The following is a 23786-nucleotide window of genomic DNA, read 5'->3' on the forward strand; positions in this document are numbered from 1 at the left end:
AGGAGCAGGGCCAGTTTTCCCATTTTTGGGGCCCTGAGCCCAGCTCTCTAGCCTGCTTCAGCTGGCAAGGTGTGAGGGAAGAGAGGGCATCACCCTTGCCAACACATGGCAGATGAGGGCGCTGGGATCAGTTCTCCTGCTCTCATGCCCTCCCCCCACAAGAGGGTCAGCTCTACTGTGCTGCCCAGGTGAGATACAGGGCCTGCTCTCTCTAGTGCTGCTGCTACTGCTGCTGCTGGGAGACAGTGCCAATTTCCCCACTGTCATGACCTCAGGGCCAGCTCTCCCACCTGCTGCAGGCAGTCAAGGGCAGGAATGTTATCTTTCTCTCACCCTCTCCACCATAAGGCAGATGAAGAGTGGAGCCAGATCTCTCACGAGCATTGGGGTCAGCTCTACTATATACTGCCCAGCTTAGTGCAGGGCCCACTCTCCTGAGTGCTGGAACTGGTAAGGGGCAGGCAGGATCAGGTCTCCCACTCTTGTGACGCTCGGACCAGGTTTTCTGGTCTCTCTCTCTCTCTCTCTCTCTCTCTCTCTCTCTCTCTCTCTCTTTCCCTCTCTCTCTCTCTCCCTTGCCACTGAGTGACGGACTGTGGGGCTAGCTCTCCCACACTTGCATACTCAGGGTCTGCTCACCCATACCCGACAGCAAGGACAGCTCTACTGTGTTGCCTTGGGGAGGCACAGGACCTGCTCTCCAGAGTGGTGTAGTTGGTGCGGAGCACGGCCAACTGTGTATAGCCCTATCCTCACTGCTTTTGGTTGTAACAAGAGCCAAGGGCATCAATAATGACCTCTGCTGAGGTAAGGCCATGGACCCAGACATGGTCCCTCGCAGCCATCCAGGCTTGGACATACCATGGCCCCAGTGCCAGCACAAGTCAATTAGATTGGTGTGGACCCAATGACAGCTTGGCCCTTGAATCTCCACATGGCACTGGGTGTGGTCCCAGAGCTGGAATATCCGCATTGCCTTTGATGGTGACAGGAGTCTTGAACATCAGTGCAAGTCCTGTCTTTGGCAGAGCCACTAACCCAGGTATGACCCTGGCTGCACCTCAGGCCCATACAATTGCCCTGGTCCTGGGTGGCAGCATGCGTTATTCCTGTCTGTATGGGCTCAGCAGCAGCACAATCTTTGGCACCAAGAAGGCCACACACAGATGGAGGCTCAGATCCTGGGAATCAGTGTAGCCTTTGGTGGCAACAGGCATCAGCACAAACTAAGGCTGCAGTAGGACCATGTACTAAGACAAGCTCCTTGGCAACTGCCCAGGCCTGGATGTCATTTTGGCCCTAGTTGGCATTGCAGATTGCCTAGATGGGCATGGCCCAAGTGATAGTGTGCCCCCAAAATGCTAACATATCACCAGGTGTCAGCCCAGATTTCTGGATATCTACCTAGCCTTTGACTGTAACAGGAACCACTGACATTGTCACAGTCCCTGGCTGGGCCAGGGTCAAGGACCCAGACATGGCCTCCTTTCACGGTTCAGAATGAGATGATTCCATAGCTTCTGGTGGCAGTATGGGCCACCCAGGTCTGTATGGCCCCTGCGACAGCTTGACCCTCTAAGACCAACATGGTCTCAGGTGTTGGCCCAAACTTCAACTCTCTGAACGGTCCTTGGTGGCAACAGGAGCCATGGATATCATCTCAGAGCCCAGTCACACATGGCCCCTGACAGCAGTGTTGGCCCAACATCACCATGGTCCTAGGTTTTAGGAATCCTGGATTGGCATGTGCTCTGTGGGAGCACATCACTTAGACATCAGCTTGGTCTGGGCATCCACAGGGCCCTTGTTGGTATAGGGAGCCACAGACATCAACACAGACCTTCACAGCTGCATCAGGATCACAGACCAAGTCATGGCTGTCCTCTGGTGTCTACCAAACCTAGACCAGAATTAAACTTTTTAAAATACATCTTTATTTCTATTTTATGTATATGAGAATTCTGTCTGTCTGTCTTTGCACCATATTTGTGCCTGTTGTCCTTGGGTAGGGCATGGGATTCTCTCTCAAAATAGAATTAGAGATGGTTGTGAGCTGCCATGTGGATGCAGGAAACTGAACTCATGTCTTTTGAAAGAGCAGAATGGGCTCTTAACCACAGGGCCATCTCTCCAGGTTATTTTTTTTTTTTGTAATTTACAACAACAATGTATTTCACATTTTGATTCTTCTTAACAGGAGAAAGCAATCAGGTTTTACAAGATAGAAAAAAAAATTGTGCTGTGGTTCAGATTAGAAGGGAACGTTGGGTCATTAGGTGGCCTTGATTCCAAACATCATTAGGAGTCGGAATGGCAGAGAGCAGTGAGAACAACATGCAGATGGGCTCTGAAAACCTAACCTTGTAGATGAATGGGTATCACCATGGAAAAGGCATGTCCCTCCGTCACTCAACCTAAGGTCAATTCTGGATCCATATGACTGCTTCACAGTCACATGTCACTTCCCGGTGGCATATTCAGAGCAGGGAGCAGCAAGCCCTCTCCATTCCACTAGTTTCATCCTTATTGAAAATCGGTATTTGAAGTGAGGAACCCGGCTTGAACTCTTAAAATTATGGTGTCCCAAAGATAATAAGAATGGTTACATAGTTAATATTAGATTCATTTACGTTAAAACTTTTAACTTAAAATTATGTCTTGGTGATTTTGGATGAGCAGTCAATTGAAGGAAACCAGGGAGACATTTTACTTAATATACTCATAGAGAAATGCACAGCTGGTCTGGAGAGATGGCTCAGCTGTTAAAGCCTAGGCTCACAACCAACAGTGTAGGAGAAATGTGCAGTAGCCACTATAACATTAGTGAAAAATGCACTAGTCAATGATAACATCTTTTTAATGTTGGGCATGAGGTTTAGTTTATTTTCATATCTTTACTCATATATTTTTAAATTCTACAAGATACCATTTTATTAAGTAAAAACATATTTGAGAAGATGTATTAAGTGACAACTCAAGGGGCTGAGTGAAGCTCAGGGCTTCTCTCTCTCTAGGACTTCACTATACTCAGCTTGACTGTGTCCAGAAAGCCCATGTGGTAAAGCCTTGGTCTCCAGGTTGTTATTTTGGTGGTGGAACATGCATGAATACAGGGCCAATGGGAAAGTTTGAGGTCACTAACTTTGTGCTCATGGGGACAACTGTGTGCCTGTGATCTCCTCTTTCCTGTCCACAAGATCCTCAGCTTTGCTCCCCACACTCCTGTCCTGATGTGCTGCCCCACCACAGACTCACATAGGACTTTCCTATCATGAAGCAGAAGATCCCAAACTAAGCCAATGTTAAGCTCATTAAGTCCTTTTATTGCACTGATGGAAAAAGTGATGTGCACACAGGACTTCACCCTTTCAATGCAATTCAGGGCAAGAGATGCTGAAGTGATTGCATGCCTGAGTACTGAAAAGCACACTCTCAGTTGGTGTTAGAGAGATAATAAATTTCAGCATTGCTTTTATAGTTTCATAGGGAGTGTCAGTGGGATATTGATATGGATTGTGTTTTTTTTTATCACGTTGGCACCACAGCCTTCATCACTTTCACTTTCTATTATCTTCAGTTTTCAACGCCCTAATGATTTCATTGTAAGGGTCTTTAACCTCCTTGCTCAAACTGGTTCCTAGGTAATTTATTTATTTTGAAGTTGTGCATGGAATTTCCCTCATTTCTTTTTTAATAGCTTTGTTATTACACAGAAATGCTACTGACTGTCATATGTTGACTTTATATCCTGCTCTTTGCTGAAGGTATTTTCAGTTTTTAGAATTTTATGGTTGAGTTTTGAGAATCTTTTAAATTTAAACACATATTATGTTGCTTCCCAGTTCTGGCTATTGAAAATAATGCTGCCCTGAGCATAGTTGAGCACATGTCCTTGTGGTACATTTGAGCATCCTTTGGGTATATACCCAATAGTGGTGTTGCTGGGTCTTGAGGAAGGTTGTTTCCTAATTTTCTGAGAAATTGCCATACTAATTTTCAAAGCAGTTGTACAAGTTTGCACTCCCACCAGCAATGGAGGAGTGTCCCCTTACTCCACATCCTCTCCAACATCAGCTGTCATCAATGTTTTTAATCTTGGCCATTCTTACAGGTGTAAGATAGAATCTCAGAGTTGTTTTGATTTGCATTTGTCTAATGGCTAAGGATGTTGAGCATTTCCTTAAGTGTTTTTTAGCCATTTTAGATTTGTCTGTTCAGAGTTCTCTGCTTAGGTCTGTACCCAGTTTTTAATGTATTATATATTTGTTTGATGATCAGTTTCTTGAATTCTTTGTATATTTTGAGATCAAGTCCAATGTGGGGTTGGTGAAGATCTTTTCCCATTTTGTAGTTTTCCATTTAGATAAAAAAATGTGATACATTTACACAATGGAGTACTACACAGCAGAAAAAAATAACGACATCTTGAAATTTGTAGGCAAATGGATGAATCTAGAAAACATCATATTGAGTGAGATAACCCAGACCCAGAAAGACAAATATAATATGTACAGACTCATAAGCATCTTCTTATAGACATAAAGCAAAGAAAAACCAGTCTACAATTCACAATCCACGAGAACCTAGACAACAGGGATGATGCTAAGAGAAACATGGATCTAATCTACATGGGAAATAAAAAAAGACAAGAACTGAGTAAATTTGGAACACGGGGACCATGGTAGAGGGTAGAAGGAGAGGGAGATAGAGGAAGGGAAGTTGAGAAAAATATAAAAACAATAAAACAAACAATGGACCTTAACAGCTCAGAGATAATGAAAAAAATAAATTATGCACACATTTTTTTTTGTAATTTCACTCTTTCATTTACTGTTGATATTCCTTTCATTTCTCTCCCTTCCCTTTTTACTCTGAGACTTTGAGCATTACATGTAGTAAGAGTGAGAGAGTGGGTTCTCAACCTTTTTACACTCCAGGTTCAAGACAGTGTTTTCTGTATAGATTGGACTCTCCTGGAACTCACTTTGTAGACCAGGCCAAGACGATCTCAAACTCACTGAGATCCCACTGCCTCTGCCTCTCCAAGTGCTGGGAATAAAGGCGTGTTCCACACTGCCCTGATGTTTTCTGTTTTGGAACCAAACTTTCATCTCTGTATTGAAACCAGTTTGGTCATAATGTGCACCCCTCTCAATGTATTCTTAGATTTAACTTGCAGGTTTTTTTTGTGGGGGGTTATGTTAATTAGGGAAATTGGTCTCTTTGTAATTTTCCCCTTGTGTCTTTGTGTTATTATCTAGGAAATGCTGGCTTTATAGTGGTGTTATTTCTTCCTTTTCTATGACATGGAACATTTCCAGGGGCATTAGTGTCAGCTCTTCATTAAAGGTCTGGTAGAATTTAACATAGGATCCCTCCAGTTGTGAGCTTCAGTGTTGAGAGTCATTATATTACTACTTCAATAGAGTTGCTTGCTATTGTTCTGTTGAAGTTGTTGATACCATTGTGTTTTAATGTGATTATGTCATATGTGTCTAGACATATATCCATTTCTTCAAGATTTTCCAGTTTGGGGGAATATAAGATTTTAAAGTACTACCCAATGATTATCTGGATTTACTTGCATGTGTTGCAGGACCCTCCCTTCTATCTTTATTTTATTAATATAGGTCTGTTTCTCTTGCTGTTGACTGTGTATTTATTCAAAGAACAAAGTTTTTGAATAATGTTATACACTGTTATTTTAAAATCCATTTCATTAATTTCTGTTCTGATATTTATCACCTCTTGCCATTGACTAACTTTGAGTTTAGCCTGAACTTTTCCTTGGGCCTTGAGGCTCATCATTAAGTACTACTTGAGATCTCTCTGAATTTTGCCATTATTTGAGGTCTTTCTGTTTCTTTAAGTAGACATTTACAGTCGTAAACTTTCCTTGCCATCATTTAGTTGCATCCCAAACATGATGAGAAGCTTTACTATTATTTTCATTTGATTCTAAGTATTATTTTCACACTGATTTCTTCATAAATCAGTGGTAATTCAAGAGTATACTGTGCACTCTCCAATTGCTTATGTGGTTCCTTCCTAAGAGATGCCATCAATGGAGGTACAAAGAAAGATGCTATCTGCATGTTGGAGGACATTAACTTGTAAATAAGAAAATGCAGATTGATCCCGTGACAGTGTCTTTCAATAAAAGTGAGAACTGTTTTGGAACTGTTGGGATAATATAGTTCAAGAGAGTTGTGTGTTTGGTTTGAAGGATACCCAACGCAAAAAGATATTGATAATCAGGGTGTAAATGTAAGCGGAAAAATACATTGCTTAAACCTAAGCCTGTGAACCATTTGGCCCTCTCAGGAATTTGTGTTAACAAAGAATAGCGGAGTGGGTTCAAGGTGGGTATGGACTACAGCCTTGTTATGAAGAGAAGATCGTTTACTGAATTCCATTACTAAATAATCTTTGGAGCACTCAATGTTGGGGTATTACAGGGACTGTTGCTTGATTTTGAGATCCTGTGACTTTAAATAATCTGTTACGATTTATAATCCCTTATATAATTACAATGTTAGAGGATATTATATTTGATGAGGGAAAGAAATTGTGTTCTTGAGATGAATTTTAACTCAGATGATAAACTAGGCATTGGGAATTGGAAGAGAGACTACCCTTGTAAGGAAAGGAAGCTGCCATTTTCCCATGTAATTAGAAAAGGGGAACATAGGAGACTAGACTATCTTTGGAAACAGAATTCTCTGCATCCACACTCCTTCCCACAGGGGGTCCAATAGGACTGTTAAGTTCTTTGGCTACCATCTTTAGCTCTCAGTGATCAGACACCATGACCATCCAGGATGCTGAGTTGGGCCAACTTAACACTGGTTCTGGGCCTGGTTCGTTGCAGAGTTGGTTAATCTGCCAGCTCTCCCCTGTCTTCACCACCAGGGTGAGGTCTTCAACATTGTTCAGCTTGTTCACCCATTATGGTGATGAGTAAGGGGCTGAGATAGTTATCCTGCTTTCAAACCCTCAGGGTCATCTCTCCTACACCTAACCTTCAGGGTCAGCTCTACTTGTCCAGGCAAGGTGTCGGGGCCACACTCCTGAGTGCTGCAGCTTTTAAGGGAGGCTCAGCTCTCTTGTCCACCTCAGGTGGCAGGGTCAAGTAGGGGGGATTTCATCTTTCCATTGCCATGTTCTTTTCAAGAAAGATACAGGGCTTTTCCACATATTTTTGACCTGTCCTTGGCAACTTCAGGTAGATTAAGATTTGATCCTTGCTCTTTTTAATTTCTCCATGATACAATTCGAAAATGTTTATTTTGCTGTTCCATGAAGCATCTATCATGGTCCCATTAATAGTCCTTGGGAAAAGACCTCCTTCACTTCAGGGTCTGTTTCCCCTTCACAAAAAAACTGGTGAGATGGATCACAGGATACAAGAAGGTCATCAGTGTAAGACTCAGCAGCCTGGAAACAACCTGATTTCCTGTACTTACATTTGTCTGACTTAGGACTAACACTATCTTTTCCTAGGTTATATCGACTAACAGGGTGAGAGTTTGGAAAGTTTCAATATATTGGTCAGGGCCAATTGAAAAAAATCTCAACAGTCTTATTTAATTTGATTCAAGTTTTGCAAGGAAAGGGGATTTGTATTCTAGAGGGCAGAAATTATCTTGACGTTTCCTTTAACAGGAAAGTAAAGGTGTCAGGGGACCTCTTAATGGTGTTTTTTTTTAAATAGAGAATCCCAATTTTTGTTTTCTCAGAGACATTGTTCCACCATAGACACAGTACTAGTGAAGGACAGAAGGGTAGATTCCACATAACAGTATCCACAGAGATCTATTTCTTCCCAGAAAGCAAAAATTTATTTGCGTATAGGCTTCCTCAGGTTATTTTCCAACATCATGGCCACATAGGTGTTGTTGGATGCTTGTACTACAGTTAGTACTTCTCTTAGGAGGACATTTTCTCTCCTTTCCATCTTATAGACACAGCAAGCAACAATACAGTTACATACTAAGCACTTCTCCCTTAGGTACTGAAGATGCAAGGATTTCAAGTGTCTCAGTGCTCTAGAGAAGTCCACACTGATGAGGACTCATTGCCCACCTGAAAAGAGAAGAAGGTATCCATCAATTCTTCTCCTTCCCCCACCACCATGTCTTGAAAGTTCCCTGATGACACCCTGCCTGAAACAAGGTGGAATTTGGATACCAACATCTATTATATCCTCTGTCCTTCATGTGTACTCTGGGTCACATGAACACCTTGCATATTTTATACACCACACACAAATGATGAAGAAAGAAATAAAGAAAGGAATAAGGAAAGGGAATGGGTAGGAAGACTTTGGTACAACTATGGAAGTCATTAAAATGATGAATATTATATAAAGACAAAAAGTCAATCAGATAATCTGATACTAGAGACATAATTTTGGAATAAAAACAGAGATAGAAACATTGGAACCAAAGTAGAAAATTAGGTGTAGCACAGCCTTGTGTTTCTAAGTAACTGCGGCAGGCTGCTTGTGAGTGCAAACAAACAAAAGCAATTGAAGAATAAAACCCCTGGGGTGAGAAAGTCAGCCTTCATCTGAAAGACTTACTGACAATCTTAACTACTCAAAACTCTTTTCAGATTAAATGAATGAGAATAGTGCTTCTGTTATGTTTACCATTGTCTTAGGGCAATAGGATCAGTTACAAATTCTAAAAATGTACCTTAATAAATCGTAGATCAGAGGTAAATAAATGGCTTAGCAGTTAAAAGCACTTACTGCTCTTGTAGTTTGGTTTCCAGCACCCACATCAACTATCCCCAAACCTCCTGAAACTCCTGCTCTTTGGCATCTACTGCCCTGTTCTGACTGCTGTGGATTCGCTCATGCTTGTACCCCTAACCCTGGTTTAAAATTAAATCATTAAAAAAAAAAAGAAATAGTATGTCAGACTGGCGAGATTGCTCAGCTGATAACAGAAAAGGTGATTACTGCAAAGACCGATGAGAATGAGTTTGATTCTCAGGCCTCACATGGTGGAAAGAAAGAACTAACTTCTGTACATTATCCTCTGACAACACCCCCGCCCCCATGACTTTGGTTACCTTTTTTCCCAGTTGAAATAATTTTTACTTATTATTTCTTAAAAACACATTTTTAAAAAAGTAACAGTAAATCTTAACTGATAGGAAAGTCTATAAAGGAATATTGAGGGTGGGTAGAATAGGCAGAGATTTTGTATGGGAGATCAGACAGAAGAAGGGATAATCATCCAAAGGCAAATATGTGTTAATAAAAATGTAAATGAACAATTATTAATTAAGAAACAATAATAAAGGTCTATAATTTGTTGGGAAACCACTAAATTATAAAGTATGTAGGATGGGATAACCATGTAAATTAGTCAATAAAAGTTTGTTTCATTGGTTAAGATCTTTCCTCAAACAAGTCTAGAGCTGTGTATTGAGATGTCAGATAGTAAGAGTCAGCTGAGAGACTGAGACTCACTGAGCAGCAACCCCAGGAGGTTTTTGTTCAGCCCTGCAGCACTGTGGGAGGACGCTTCTTTTCCTGCTGACAGTAATAGGTTGCAGCATCATCAGCCTCCACAGGACTGATGGTGAGGGTGAAGTCTGTCCCAGACCCACTGCCACTGAGCCTGTCTGGGATCCCAGGTGCTAGGTTGGATGCATCATAGATGAGGAGTTTGGGAGGCTGTCCTGGTTTCTGTTGATACCAGTGCATAAGATTTATGTTATAGTCATCAACACTCTCACTGGTCTTGCAGGAGATGGTGGCATTTTGTCCCAGAGACACAGTCAGCAAACCTGGAGACTGGGTCAGCACAATGTCCCCAGTGGAACCTGGAATCACAAACACACAGACCATGGTTATACATGTTTAGAAACTTTCCCAGCAAGGGAATTTTCCATTAAAAATTTCTAAGAATACTTGTGGGCATCTCTTTGAGGAACAGAAAGTGAAAAGGAATGGGGGAACTTAAAACCAATTACAAATGCCTTTAATCTGATGATCAAGATACTAGAGGCGTGGAAAACCATGATGGCGCCAGTGGATGCCCCCAACACTGCTCTGCACCCTCTCACCTTGAACCCTGAGCAGCAGCATCCATAGGAGGAGTGCCTTTGACTCCATCTCTGAGTGCTTGAAAAGAGAATGCTTCTTAGGCTCCTGCAGCTGCCCTTAAAGGAGCCTGGGCTGTTGTATAATGACTCAATATGTAAATCAGCTCAGAAGACTGTGCTGGAGCTCAAAGTGACACCTGCTCCTGTTTCACCCACTGGGAGTTGGTGTCAGCACAAAATTCACTAGAGCATAGCAAGCGTGTCTTAGAGGAGACTTGCAGCCTATTCATTTGACTCTTTACCCTCTAGTCTTTCTGAGGTTTGATGATGGGGAGTGTACTATGGATGTGCTTTGTAAAGAATGTATGTTATTTCAGGAGCAACTTCATTCTTCAACATTTTCTCCTTTTTAACATTGTTTTTATTGATCTTTATATTTTTCTCCACTCATCTCTTTTCCCTGTCTATCCTCTGCCAAGGTCTCCATGCTCCCAATTTACTCAGGAGACTTGTCTTTTTCTACTTCCAATGTACATTAGATCAATTTATGTCTCTCTTGTGATCATCTTTGTTGTCTAGGTTCTCTGGGATTGTGAATTGTATGCTGGCTTTTTTCTTTATGTCATAAATCCACTTATGAATGAGTACATGTGATATTTCTCTTTTTGGTTCTGGGTTACCTAACCCAATATGATGTTTTCTAGATTTATCCATTTGTTCACAAATTTCAAGATATCATTTTTTCCACCCTGTAGTACTTCATTGTGTAAATGTACCACATATTTCTTACACATTCTTTGGTTGAGGGGCATTTAGTCATTTCTAGGTTTTTGCTATGACAAGTAATGCTGCTATGAACATAGCTGAGCACATGGCCTCATGGTATTATTGAGCATCCTTTGGGTAAATACCCAAAAGTGGTATTAGTGGGTCATGAGGTAGGTTGCTTCCTAATTTTCTGAACATTTCCTTAAGTGTCTTCCAGCCATTTTAGTTTCTTCTGTTGAGAATTCTCTGTTTAGGTCAGTACACCATTTTTATTAGATTATTTGTTCTTTTGATGACCAATTTCTTGAGTTCTTTGTATATTTTTGAGATCAGTCCTCTGTCTGATGTGGTGTTGGTGAAGATCTTTTCCCAATCTGTAGGCTGTCTTTTTGTCCTGTTGACTGTGTCCTTTGCTTTACAGAAGCTTTTCAGTTTCAGGAGGTCTCATTTATTAATTGTTTCTCTAAGTGTCTGTGCTACTAGGGTTATATTTAGGAAGTGGTCTCCTGTGCCAACACATTCAAGTGTACTTCCCACTTTCTCTTCTATAAAGTTTAGTGTGGCTGTCTTTATGTTTAGGTCTTTGGTCCATTTTGACTTGAGTTTTGTGCATGGTGATAGATATGGGTCTATTTTCAGTCTTATACATGTTGATATACAGTTATGCCAGCCTCATTTATTAAATATGCTTTCTTTTTTCCATTTGATATTTTCTGCTTCTTTGAAAAAATCATGTGTTCTAAGGTGTGTGGATTAATATCCACATCTTTGATTCGATGCCATTGGTCCTCCTCTCTGTTTTTATTCCAATACCAGATTGTTTTCAGTACTGTAGCTCTGTAGTAGAGTTTGACGTCAGGGATTGATATGCCTACAGAAGTTCTTTTATTGTACAGGATTTCTTTAGGCTATTCTGTGTTTTTTGTTTTTCCATGTGAATTTGATTATTGTTCTTTCAGGGTCTGTGAAAAACTGAGTTGGGACTTTGATGAGGATTGAATAAACTCTATAGATAGGTTTTTGTAGGATTGCAATTTTAATAATTTTGATCCTACATATCCAAAAGAATAGGAGATCTTTCCATTTTTTGCATTTTCTGGTAACTTCTTCAATTTCTTTTTTCAAAGACTTAAAGTTCTTGTTAAACAGGTCTGTCACTTCTTTGGTTAGTATTACCCCAAGATATTTTATATGTTTTGAGGCTATTTTGAAGGGTGATGTTTCTCTGTTTTCTTTCTCAGCTTCTTTATCATCTGTATATATGAGGTCTACTGATTTTTTTGAGTTGATCTTGTATTCTTCCACATTACTGAAGATATTTATCAGCTGTAGGAGTTTACTGGTAGAGTTTTGCGGGTCGCTTATGCATGCTATCATATCATCTGCAAATAGCAAAAGTTTGACTTCTTCCTTTCCAATTTGAATCTCCTTGTTCTCCTCTTGTTGTCTTCTTGCTCTATCCAGAACTTCAAAAACTATGTTGAATAGATGTGGGATAGTAGACAGCCTTGTCTTGTTTCTGATTTTAGTGGAATTGCTTTGAGTTTATCTCCATTAAATTTGATGGTGGCAATGGGTTTGCTATGTTTTATTATGTTTTGATATGGTCTTTGTATCCCTGATCACTTCAAGACCTTTATCATGAAGGGGTGTTGGATTTTGACTATTCTCAGAGATTTCCACCTAGTCTGGATGAGGATGTCTTCTAAAGACCACTCATTGGTCATGTCCTGGACAATGTGATTTTCTATGGAACATTTGGAGAAGATGAACAACTGTAACATGGACATCCCTTTATGTTTAGTCGCTCTGGTTGTGTCAACCCTTCATAGTTGTTACTGACTGGGAGTCCCTTCATTCAAAAGAATGGGGTCACTTAATATTACCTCTATCAATTATTCTTCCTCTAATTGTACATATTCTCCATTTTAACTAGCATTTTTGCATCCATTACTTCTATAGGCATCTTCTGTTGGTTCCACATGGATCATTCACTGGCTTCTCCTTCCAGTTCTGCACCACAATTGTCCTAGCATATTCTACAGGCAGGAAAGACTCCCAAAATAACCACTCAGAAACTGTATTAATTAAATCACTGCTTGGCCTATTAGTTCTAGCTTTTTATTGGCTAGCTCTTACATTGTTATTTAACACATTTTTATTAATCTATTTATTGCCACATGGCTGTAACTTGCTGACAAGGTTTTCTCTGGTGTCTGTATCTGGTGGGGCTACATGGCTTCTCCCTGACTCTGACTCTGCCTTCTTTCTCCCAGCATTTAGTTTAGTTTTTCCTGAGTAGGTCTATTCCACCCTATCACAGGTCAAAAAGATTTCTTTATTCATTAATCAATATGCATACAGAGGGGAATCCAACATCATTTTATGGATGGCTTGGTGTTTTATTTAGAATTTTTAATGCTGTGAAAAGACACCATGGCCACGGCAACAATAGGAGTGGCTTGCTTACAGTTTCAGAGGTTCAGCCCATTATGATCATGGTGGGGAGTGTGCAGGCGAAGTAGTGTTGGAGTAAGTAAAAGTCACACATCTTGCAGACCACAGGAAGTATTGAAAGTCACATTGAGGGAAATTAGAGCAAAAGTGACCTTAAAGCCTACTCCATCAGTGACACACTTCTTCCACCAAGGCCACATTTTCTAATAGTGCCACTCTCTAGGAGAGCCATTTTCTTTCAAACCACCACATTTGGTGTTTACATTTCTCTTTCAGTAACTTGGCAACTACCTTCCAACATCAAAGAGAGAACAGAACTTAAGGGTAAGGGCTCAATGTTGGCACTCGCTTGACTTCCTCATGTTCAATGAGTTCTGTTGGTGTTATCCTCTGTAATGTGTTCCCACTGCCGGTTTGCTTAAAACAGCCTTTTGTCTTAGCAACAGCCTATATATATATATATTTTTTTGATTTCCAAGGGACCCTACTTGGCCAACAACTTAATTGAATGCAACTCAGTTCTGCCCCTGAGTTTTGCCTGGTTACAGAGATGGCTAGTTAAGGCTCTGTATCCCCCATTGCTAGAAACCCTCATTAGGATCACCTTCATAGATTCCAAAAACTTTCCATTGCCCTAGGCTTCCACATCACCCACATAGGCCCTCATGCCAGCCATCTCTGCCACACTTTCTCCCCCTACTCTATCTCCTAATTACTTCATCTTCTGTTCAGTTCCTGCTTCTAGGGAAATCCCTGAGTCTCTTGCAATCCCCTCCTCTTTGCCTAACCTGTCGGGGTTCACAGATTGTAGTATGGTTATCATTTACTTGACAGTTAGTAGTCCCTTATAAGGGAATTTATACCATATTTATCTTTCTCATTCTGAGTTACCTCACTCAGGATGTTTTTTTCTAGTTCCATCCATTTGCTTGCAAATTTTATGATGATATATTTTTTTAACAACTGAATAATTTTCCATTATGTAAATGTACCACTTTTTTTGGTCCATTCTGTTGAGGAACATCTAAGTTATTTCCAGTTTCTGGCTATTATGATTAATACCACAATGAACACAGATGAGCAAATATCCTTGAGGTAGGAAGGAATATTCTTTGAGTATATGCATAAGCATAGTATAGGTGGGTCTTGAGGCAGATGGATTCCCAACTTTTTAAGGGACCCCCATATTGATTTCCATAGTGGCTGTACAAGTTTGAAGTCCCACCAGCAATGGAGGAGAGTTCTCTTGTTTCATATTCTTCCCAGCATGAGATGTCACTGGTGATACTGATCTTAGTCATTCTGACAGATGTAAGATGGAATCTCAGAGTCTTTTTGATTCACATTTTCCTGATTTCTAAGGATGTTAAACATCACCTTAAGTGTTTTTTTTTTGCCATTTGAGATTCTTCTCTTGAGAAATATGTTTAGATATGTACCTAATTTTTTAACCAGATTATTTGTTTTATCAATATATAGTTTATTGAGTTTTTAGATATTTTTCATATTTTTTCTCTGTTATATGCAGAGTTGCTAAAATCATCTCATTCTGTAGGCTGCATTTTGTTTTATTGATGGTATCTTTTGCGTTTTAGAGGATGTTCAGTTTCATAAGGCCCCATTTATTAATTATTGATCTTAGTGTCTTCCCTATTGGTTTTCTAGTCAGGAAGTTGTCTTCTGTGCTAATGCATTCAAGGATATTCTCTACTTTCACTTCTGTCAGGTTTGGTGTATCTGTATTTACATTGAGGTCTTTGAGTTACTTGTCCTAGAGATTTTTTAATAGTTGAATAAAAAGCCTCATTGTTTTTTTTCTATTCCCTTATTTTTAAATTTTTTATTTAATTAATTTTTCATTTATGTTATGTATCCTTCTCATATTCTACTCCATCTCACATCTCACATATACCCCACTGTTGATGGGAGGCTGCTTATTCATCCTGATTGCCCAAACCAAAATAATTACAAAGAAATTATAATATTTAAATTACTGCTTGGCCCATTAGCTCTAACTTCTTATTTTATAACTCTTTCATCTTAATTTAACACATCTCTATCAATCTGTGCATCCCCACAAGGTTGTGGCCTACCAGAAAAATTTCAGCATGTCTGTCTCTGGCAGTGGCTTTATGGCTTCTCCCTAACTCCTCCTTCTTTCTCTCAGTATTCAGTTTATTTTTTCTCACCTAGCTCTGTTCTACCCTATCAGGCCAAGACAGTTTCTTTATTAACCATGGTATTCACAGCACAGGTAATCCCACATCACTTCCCTTTTTCTGTTTAAATAAAAAGGAAGTTTATTTTTATTTTATTGAGAAAAGGAAAAAAAGTTTCCCCCTCCTCCCAGCCTCCCATTTCCCTCCCCCTCCTCCCACCCTTCTCGCCCTCCCCCAACTCCTCTCCCCCTCCCTCTCCAGTCTAAAGAGCACTCAGGGTTCCCTGCCCTGTGGAAAGTCCAAGGTCCTCCCCCCTCCGTCCATGTCTAGGAAGGTGAACATTCAAACTTGCTAGGCTCCCACAAAGCCAGAACATGAAGTAGGATCAAAACCCATGCCATGTCTTGGCTTCTCATCAGCCCTCATTGTTCGCCATGTTCAGAGAGTCTGGTTTTATCCCATGCTTTTTCAGTCATAGACCAGCTGGCCTTGGTGAGCTCCCAATAGTTCAGCCCCACTGTCTCAGTGGGTGGGTGTACCCCTTGTGGTCCTGACTTCCTTGCACATCTTCTCCCTCCTTCTGCTCCTCATTGGGACCTTGGGAGCTCTGTCCAGTGCTCCAGTGTGGGTCTCTGTCTCTATCTCCATCCATCACCAGATGAAGGTTCTAAGGTGATATGCAAGATATTCGTCAGTATTGCTATAGGATAGGGTCATTTCAGGTTCCCTATCATCAGCTGCCCAAGGAACTAACTGGGGACATCGCCTTGGGCTCCTGGGAGCCACTCTAGGTTCAAGTCTATGGCCAACCCAAGGTGGCTCCCTTAACTAAGAATTGTGCTTCCCTGCTCCCCTATCCAGCCTTCCTTTATTCCAATCATCCTGTTTCCCCAAGTTCCCCCATCCTCCCCTTCTCACTTTTCTCTCCCCATCTCCCCTTACACCCAAACCAACCCACCCCCAAGATCCCACTTTTCTCCCCAGCAATTTTGTCTACTTCCCATAGCCAAGAGGATAACTATATGTTTTTACTTGGGTTCACCTTCTTATTTGTCTTCTTTAGGTTCACCAATTGTAGCCTCCGTGACCCTTATTTATGGCTAGAAACCAATTATGAGTGAGTACATCCCATGTTCCTCTTTTTGGGTCTGGGTTACCTCACTCAGGATAGTGTTTCCTATTTCCATCCATTTGCATGTAAAATTCAAGAAGTCATTGTTTTTTACCTCAGCGTAGTACTCTAATGTGTATATATTCCACACTTTCTTCATCCATTCTTCCATTGAAGGACATCTAGGTTGTTTCCAGGTTCTGGCTATTACAAATAATACTGCTATGAACATTGTTGAACAAATGCATTTGTCATATGATAGGGCATCTCTTGGGTATATTCCCAAGAGTGGTATTGGTGTTTCCTGGGGTAGGTTGATCCCGAATTTCCTGAGAAACCGAAACACTGATTTCCAAAGTGGTTGCACAAGATTGCATTCCCACCAGCAATGGATGAGTGTACCCCTTTCTCCACAGCCTCTCCAACAAAGGCTATCATTGGTGTTTTTTATTTTAGCCATTCTGACAGGTGTAAGATGATATCTCAAAGTTGTTTTGATTTGCATTTCCCTGATCACCAAGGAGGTTGAGTATGACTTTAAGTGTCTTTTAGCCATTTGAACTTTTTCCATTGAGAATTCTCTGTTCAGTTCGGTGCCCCATTTTTTAATTGGGTTAATTAGCATTTTAAAGTCTAGTTTCTTGAGTTCTTTATATATTTTGGAGATCAGACCTTTGTCTGTTGCAGGGTTGGTGAAGATCTTCTCCCAGTCAGTAGGTGGCCTTTTGTCTTAGTGACAGTGTCCTTTGCTTTACAGAAGCTTCTCAGTCTCAGGAGGTCCCATTAATTCAATGTTGCTCTTAATGTTTGTGCTGCTGGGGTTATACATAGAAAGCGATCACCTGTGCCCATCTGTTGTAGGGTATTTCCCACTTTCTCTACTATCAGGTTCAGTGTGTTTGGACTGATATTGAGGTCTTTTAATCCATTTGGACTTGAGTTCTGTGCATGGTGATAGATATGGGTCTATTTTCATTCATCTACAGGTTGATATCCAGTTGTGCCAGCACCATTTGTTGAAGATGCTTTCTTTCTTCCATTGTATACTTTTAGCTCCTTTATTGAAAATGAGGTGTTCATAGGTTTGTGGGTTAAAATTCGGGTCTTCTATATGATTCCCTTGGTCGACTTCTCTGTTTTTATGCCAGTACCACCCTGTTTTCATTACTGTAGCTCTGTAATAGAGTTTGAAGTCAGGGATGGTAATGCCTCCAGTAGATCCTTTATTGCATAAAATTGTTTTGGCTATCCTGGGTTTTTTGTTTTCCCATATAAAGTTGATTATTGTCCTCTCAAGTTCTGTGAAGAATTTTGATGGGACCTTGATGGGGATTGCATTGAATCTATAAATTGCCTTTGGTAGAATTGCCATTTTTACTATGTTGATCCTCCCAATCCAGGAGCAAGGAAGATCTTTCCATTTTCTGGTATCCTCTTCAATTTCTTTCTTCAATGCCTTAAAGTTCTTGTCAAATAAATCTTTCACATCCTTGGTTAGAGTTACTCCAAGATATTTTATGCTGTTTGTGGCTATCGTGAAAGGTGAAGCTTCTCTGATTTTCCTCTCTTCTTCCATATTTTTTGTGTATAAGAGGGCAACTGATTTATTGGAGCTGATCTTGTATCCTGCCACATTACTAAAGCTGTTTATCAGCTGTAAAAGTTCTGTGGTGGAGTTTTTTGGGGTCTCTTATGTACACTATCATGTCATCCGCAAATAACAAAAGTTTCACTTCTTCCTTTCCAATTCGAATCCCCTTGATCCCATTATGTTGTCTTATTGCTATTGCTAGAACTTCAAGCACTATATTGAAGAGGTATGGCCAGAGTGGACAGCCTTGTCGTGTTCTTGAGTTTAGTGGGATGTCTTTGAGTTTCTCTCTGTTTAAATGATGTTAGCTGTCGCCTTGCTGTATATAGCTTTTATTATATTTAGGTATGACCCTTGTATCCCTAATCTCTCCAAGACTTTTATCATAAAGGGATGTTGAATTTTGTCAAATGCTTTTTCAGCATCTAATGAAATGATCATATAGTTTTTTTCTTTCAGTTTATTTATATGATGGATTACGTTGATAGATTTGCATATGTTGAACCAGCCCTGCATCTCTGGGATGAAGCCTACTTGATCATAACGGATAATTTTCCTAATGTGTTCCTTTATACGGTTTGCCAGTATTTTGTTGAGGATTTTTGCGTCAATATTCATGAGTGAGATTGGCCTGTAATTTTCTTTCTTGGTTGAGTCTTTGTGTGGTTTTGGTATCAGGGTGACTGTAGCTTCATAAAAGGAATTTGGCAGTGCCTCTTCTGTTTCTATATTGTGAAATACATTAAGGAGTATAGGTATTAGCTCTTCTTGGAAGTTCTGGTAGAATTCCGCATTGAAACCATCTGGTCCTGGGCTTTTTTTTTTTTTGTAGGGAGGTTTCTGATAACCTCTTCTTTTTTTTTAAATTTATTTATTTATTAAAGATTTCTGTCTATTCCCCGCCACCGCCTCAACATTTCCCTCTCCCTCCCCCAATTAAGTCCCCCCACAGCCCGAAAAGCAATCAGGGTTCCCTGTCCTATGGGAAGTCCAAGGAACCCCCACCTCCATCCAGGTCTAGTAAGTTGAGCATCCAAACTGCCTAGGCTCCCACAAAGCCAGTGCGTGCAGTAGGATGAGAAACCCATTGCCATTGTTCTTGAGTTGTCAGTAGTCCTCATTGTCCGCTATGTTCAGAGAGTCCGGTTTTATCCCAGGCTTTTCCAGACCCAGGCCAGCTGGTCTTGGTGAGTTCCCAGTAGAACATCCCCATTGTCTCAGTGTGTGGGTGCATCCCTCGCGGTCCTGAGTTCCTTGCTCATGCTCTCTCTCCTTCTGCTCCTGATTTGGACCTTGAGATTTCAGTCCTGTGCTCCAATGTGGGTCTCTGTCTCTGTCTCCTTTCATCGCTTGCTGAAGGTTAATATTCAGGAGGATGCCTATATGTTTTTCTTTGGGTTCTCCTTATTTAGCTTCTCTAGGATCACTAATTATAAGCTAATGTCCTTGGTTTATGGCTAGAAACCAAATATGAGTGAGTACATCCCATGTTCCTCTTTTTGGGTCTGGCTTACCTCACTCAGGATAGTGTTTTCTATTTCCATCCATTTGCATGCAAAATTCAAGAAGTCCTTGTTTTTTATTGCTGAGTAGTACTCTAATATGTATAAATTCCATACTTTCTTCATCCATTCTTCCATTGAAGGGCATCTAGGTTGTTTCCAGGTTCTGGCTATCACAAACAATGCTGCTATGAACATCGTAGAGCATATACTTTTGTTGTATGATAAGGCCTCTCTTGGGTATATTCCCAAGTGTGGTATTGCTGGTTCCAGTGGTAAGTTGATCCCGAATTTCCTGAGAAACCGCCATACTGCTTTCCAAAGTGGTTGCACAAGTTTGCATTCCCACCAGCAATGGATGAGTGTACCCCTTTCTCCACAACCTCTCCAACAAAGGCTATCATTGGTGTTTTTTATTTTAGCCATTCTGACAGGTGTAAGATGGTATCTTAAAGTTGTCTTGATTTGCATTTCCCTGATCGCTAAGGAAGTTGAGCATGACCTTAAGTGTCTTTTGGCCATTTGAACTTCTTCTGTTGAGAATTCTCTGTTCAGCTCAATGCCCAATTTTATAATTGGGTTGATTAGCCTTTTACGGTCTAGTTTCTTGAGTTCTTTATATATTTTGGAGATCTGACCTTTGTCAGTTGCAGGGTTGGTGAAGATCTTCTCCCAGTTAGTGTGTTGCCTTTGTGTCTTAGCGACAGTGTCCTTTGCTTTACAGAAGCTTCTCAGTCTCAGGAGGTCCCATTTATTCAATGAAGTCCTTAATGTCTGTGCTGCTGGGGTTATACGTAAGAAGTGGTCTCCTGTGCCCATGTGTTGTAGAGTACTTCACTTTCTCTTCCATCAGTTTCAGTGTGTTCAGACTGATATTGAGGTCTTTAATCCATTTGGACTTGAGTTTTGTGCATGGTGATAGATATGGATCTATTTTCATTCTTCTACAGGTTGACATCCAGTTTTGCCAGCACAATTTGTTGAAGATGCTCTCTTTTTTCCATTGTATACTTTTAGCTCCTTTATCAAAAATCAGGTGTTCATAGGTTTGTGGGTTAATGTCAGGGTCTTCTATTCGATTCCATTGGTCGACTTCTGTGTTTTTATGCCAATACCAAGCTGTTTTCAATACTGTAGCTCTGTAGTACAGTTTGAAATCAGGGATGGTAATGCCTCCAGACGCTCCTTTGTTGTATAAGATTGTTTTGGCTATCCTGGGTTTTTTGTTTTTCCATATAAAGTTGATTATTGTTTTCTCCAGATCTGTGAAGAATTTTGATGGGATTTTGATGGGGATTGCATTGAATCTATAGATTGCTTTTGGTCGAATTGCCATTTTTACTATGTTGATCCTCCCAATCCAGGAGCAAGGAAGATCTTTCCATTTTCTGGTGTCCTCTTCAATTTTTTTCTTCAAAGACTTAAAGTTCTTGTCAAATAGATCTTTCACATCCTTGGTCAGAGTTACCCCAAGATATTTTATGCTGTTTGTGGCTATCATGAAAGATGACACTTCTCTAATTTCCCTCTCTGTTTCCTTATCCTTAGTGTATAGGAAGGCCACTGATTTTTTGGAGTTGATCTTGTATCCTGCCACATTACTAAAGGTGTTTATCAGATGTAGGAGTTCTTTGGTAGAGTTTTTGGGTCGCTTATGTATACTATCATATCATCTGCAAATAACGAGAGCTTAACTTCTTCTTTTCCGATATGAATCCCCTTGATCCCATTATGTTGTCTTATTGCTATTGCTAGAACTTCAAGCACTATATTGAAGAGGTACGCAGAGAGTGGACATCCTTGTCGTGTTCCTGATTTTAGTGGGATGGCTTTGAGTTTTTCTCCATTTAATTTAATGTTAGCTGACGTCTTGCTGTAAATAGCTTTTATTATATTTAGGTATGACCCTTGTATCCCTAATCTCTCCAAGACTTTTGTCATAAAGGGATATTGAATTTTGTCAAATGCTTTTTCAGCATCTAATGAAATGATCATATGGTTTTTTTCTTTCAGTTTATTTATATGGTGGATTACATTGATAGATTTGTGTACGTTGAACCAGCCCTGCATCTCTGGGATGAAGCCTACTTGATCATAATGGATAATTTTTCTCATGTGTTCTTGGATTCAGTTTGCCAGTATTTTATTGAGAATTTTTGCTTCGATATTTATGAGTGAGATAGGCCTGTAATTCTCTTTCTTGGTTGGGTCTTTGTGTGGTTTTGGTATCAGAGTAACTGTAGCTTCATAAAAGGAATTTGGCAATGACTCTTCTGTTTCTATATTGTGAAATACATTAAGGAGTATAGGTATTAGGTCTTCTTGGAAGTTCTGGTAGGATTCTGCATTGAAACCATCTGGTCCTGGGCTTTTTTTGGAAGGTAGATTTTTAATAACGGTTTCTAGTTCTTCGCCACTAACAGGTCTATTTAGATGGTTCACCTGGTCTTGGTTTAGCTTTGGTATTTGGTACTTATCTAAAAAAATGTCCATTTCGTTTTCATTTTTTAGTTTTGTGGCATACAGGCTTTTGTAGTGAGATCTAATGAGTCTCTGAATTTCCTCTGTGTCTGTGGTTATGTCCCCCTTTTCATTTCTGATCTTATTTATTTGCGTGTTCTCTCTCTGTCGTTTAATTAGTTTGGATAGGGGTTTGTCGATCCTGTTGATTTTCTCCAAGAACCAACTTTTTGTTTCATTGATTCTTTGGACTGTTTCTGTGTTTTTATTTTGTGGATTTCTGCCCTCAGTTTGAATATTTCCAGTCTTCTACTCCTCCTGGGCATGTCTGCTTTTTTTTCTAAAGCTTTCAGGTGTTCTGTTAAGTCTCCGATGTATGCTTTCTCCGTTTTCTTTAAGTGGGCACTTAGTGCTATGAATTTTCCTCTTAGCACTGCTTTCATTGTGTCCCATAGGTTTGAGTATGTTGTCCCTTTATTTTCATTAAATTCAAGGAAGACTTCAATTTCTTTCTTGATTTCTTCCTTGACCCAGGTGTGGTTCAGTAGTTGACTGTTCAGTTTCCATGAGTTTGTCGGTTTTCTGGGGGTAGCGTGGTTGTTGCCTTCTAACTTTAATCCGTGGTGATCTGATAAGACACAGGTGGACACTGATATTTTTTTGTATCGGTGGAGGTTTCCTTTGTTTCCAAGTATGTGGTCAATTTTTGAGAAGGTTCCATGAGCTGCAGAGAAGAAGGTATATTCTTTCTTATTTGGGTGGAATGTTCTATAGATGTCTGTTAAGTCCATTTGCTTCATTACCTCCAATAATTCTCTTAATTCTCTATTAGGTTTCTGTCTGATTGACCTGTCCCTTGGAGAGAGAGGTGTGTTGAAGTCTCCTACTACTAGTTTGTGTGGTTTGATGTCTGCCTTGAGTTCTAGTAATATTTCTTTTACATAAGTAGGTGCTTTTATATTGGGGGCGTAGATATTCAGAATTGAGACGTCATCCTGATGAATTGTTCCTGTTATGAGTATAAAGAGACCATCTCGGTCTCTTCTGATTGATTTTAGTTTGAAGTCAGTTTTGTTAGAAATTAATATGGCCACACCTGCTTTTTTCTTAGGACCATTTGCTTGAAACACCTTTTCCCAACCCTTTACTCTGAGTAGGTGCCTGTCTTTGTGGTTGAGATGTGTTTCTTGCAAACAGCAGAATGTTGGATCCTGTTTTTGTATCCAATCTTTTAGCCTGTGTCTTTTTATAGGTGAATTGAGACCATTAATATTTAGTGATATTAATGACCAGTGGTTGTTTACTCCGGTTATTCTTATTGCTTTTGGTAGTAGAGATTGTGTGTCTCCCTTCTTTGAGATGTGCTGGTGAAGGGTCACTAGATGCCTGGGTTATTGTAGGCAGTGTTGGCAGTGTTGGATTCCTTGGGTTGCGATTTTCCTTCTATTACTTTCTGTAGGGCTGGATTTGTGGCTACGTATTGTTTAAATTTATTCTTATCCTGGAATGTCTTGTTTTCTCCATTGATAATGAACGATAGCTTGGCTGGGTATAGTAGTTTGGGTTTGCATCCATGGTCTCTTATCTTCTGCAGTACATCAATCCAGGACCTTCTGGCTTTCATAGTTTCCATAGAGAAGTCAGGTGTAAGTCTGATCGGTTTACCTTTATAAGTT

At 40.2% G+C, this 23786-nt stretch overlaps 2 gene segments (V, D, J or C); both read right to left on the bottom strand.

The window, feature by feature from the left end:
* The window catches only part of LOC142856439 (Ig kappa chain V-III region MOPC 321-like), a 137641-nt gene that overhangs the window by 48171 nt on the left and 65684 nt on the right, over positions 1-23786 (bottom strand).
* LOC142856447 (Ig kappa chain V-III region MOPC 63-like) lies at positions 7819-10164 on the bottom strand. The segment is given in 3 exon segments: positions 7819-8085; positions 9485-9840; positions 10084-10164. Coding segments are annotated over 2 exon segments (378 nt in total).

The sequence above is a fragment of the Microtus pennsylvanicus genome, chromosome 8, assembly GCF_037038515.1.
Source record: "Microtus pennsylvanicus isolate mMicPen1 chromosome 8, mMicPen1.hap1, whole genome shotgun sequence".
NCBI lineage: Eukaryota > Metazoa > Chordata > Mammalia > Rodentia > Cricetidae > Microtus > Microtus pennsylvanicus.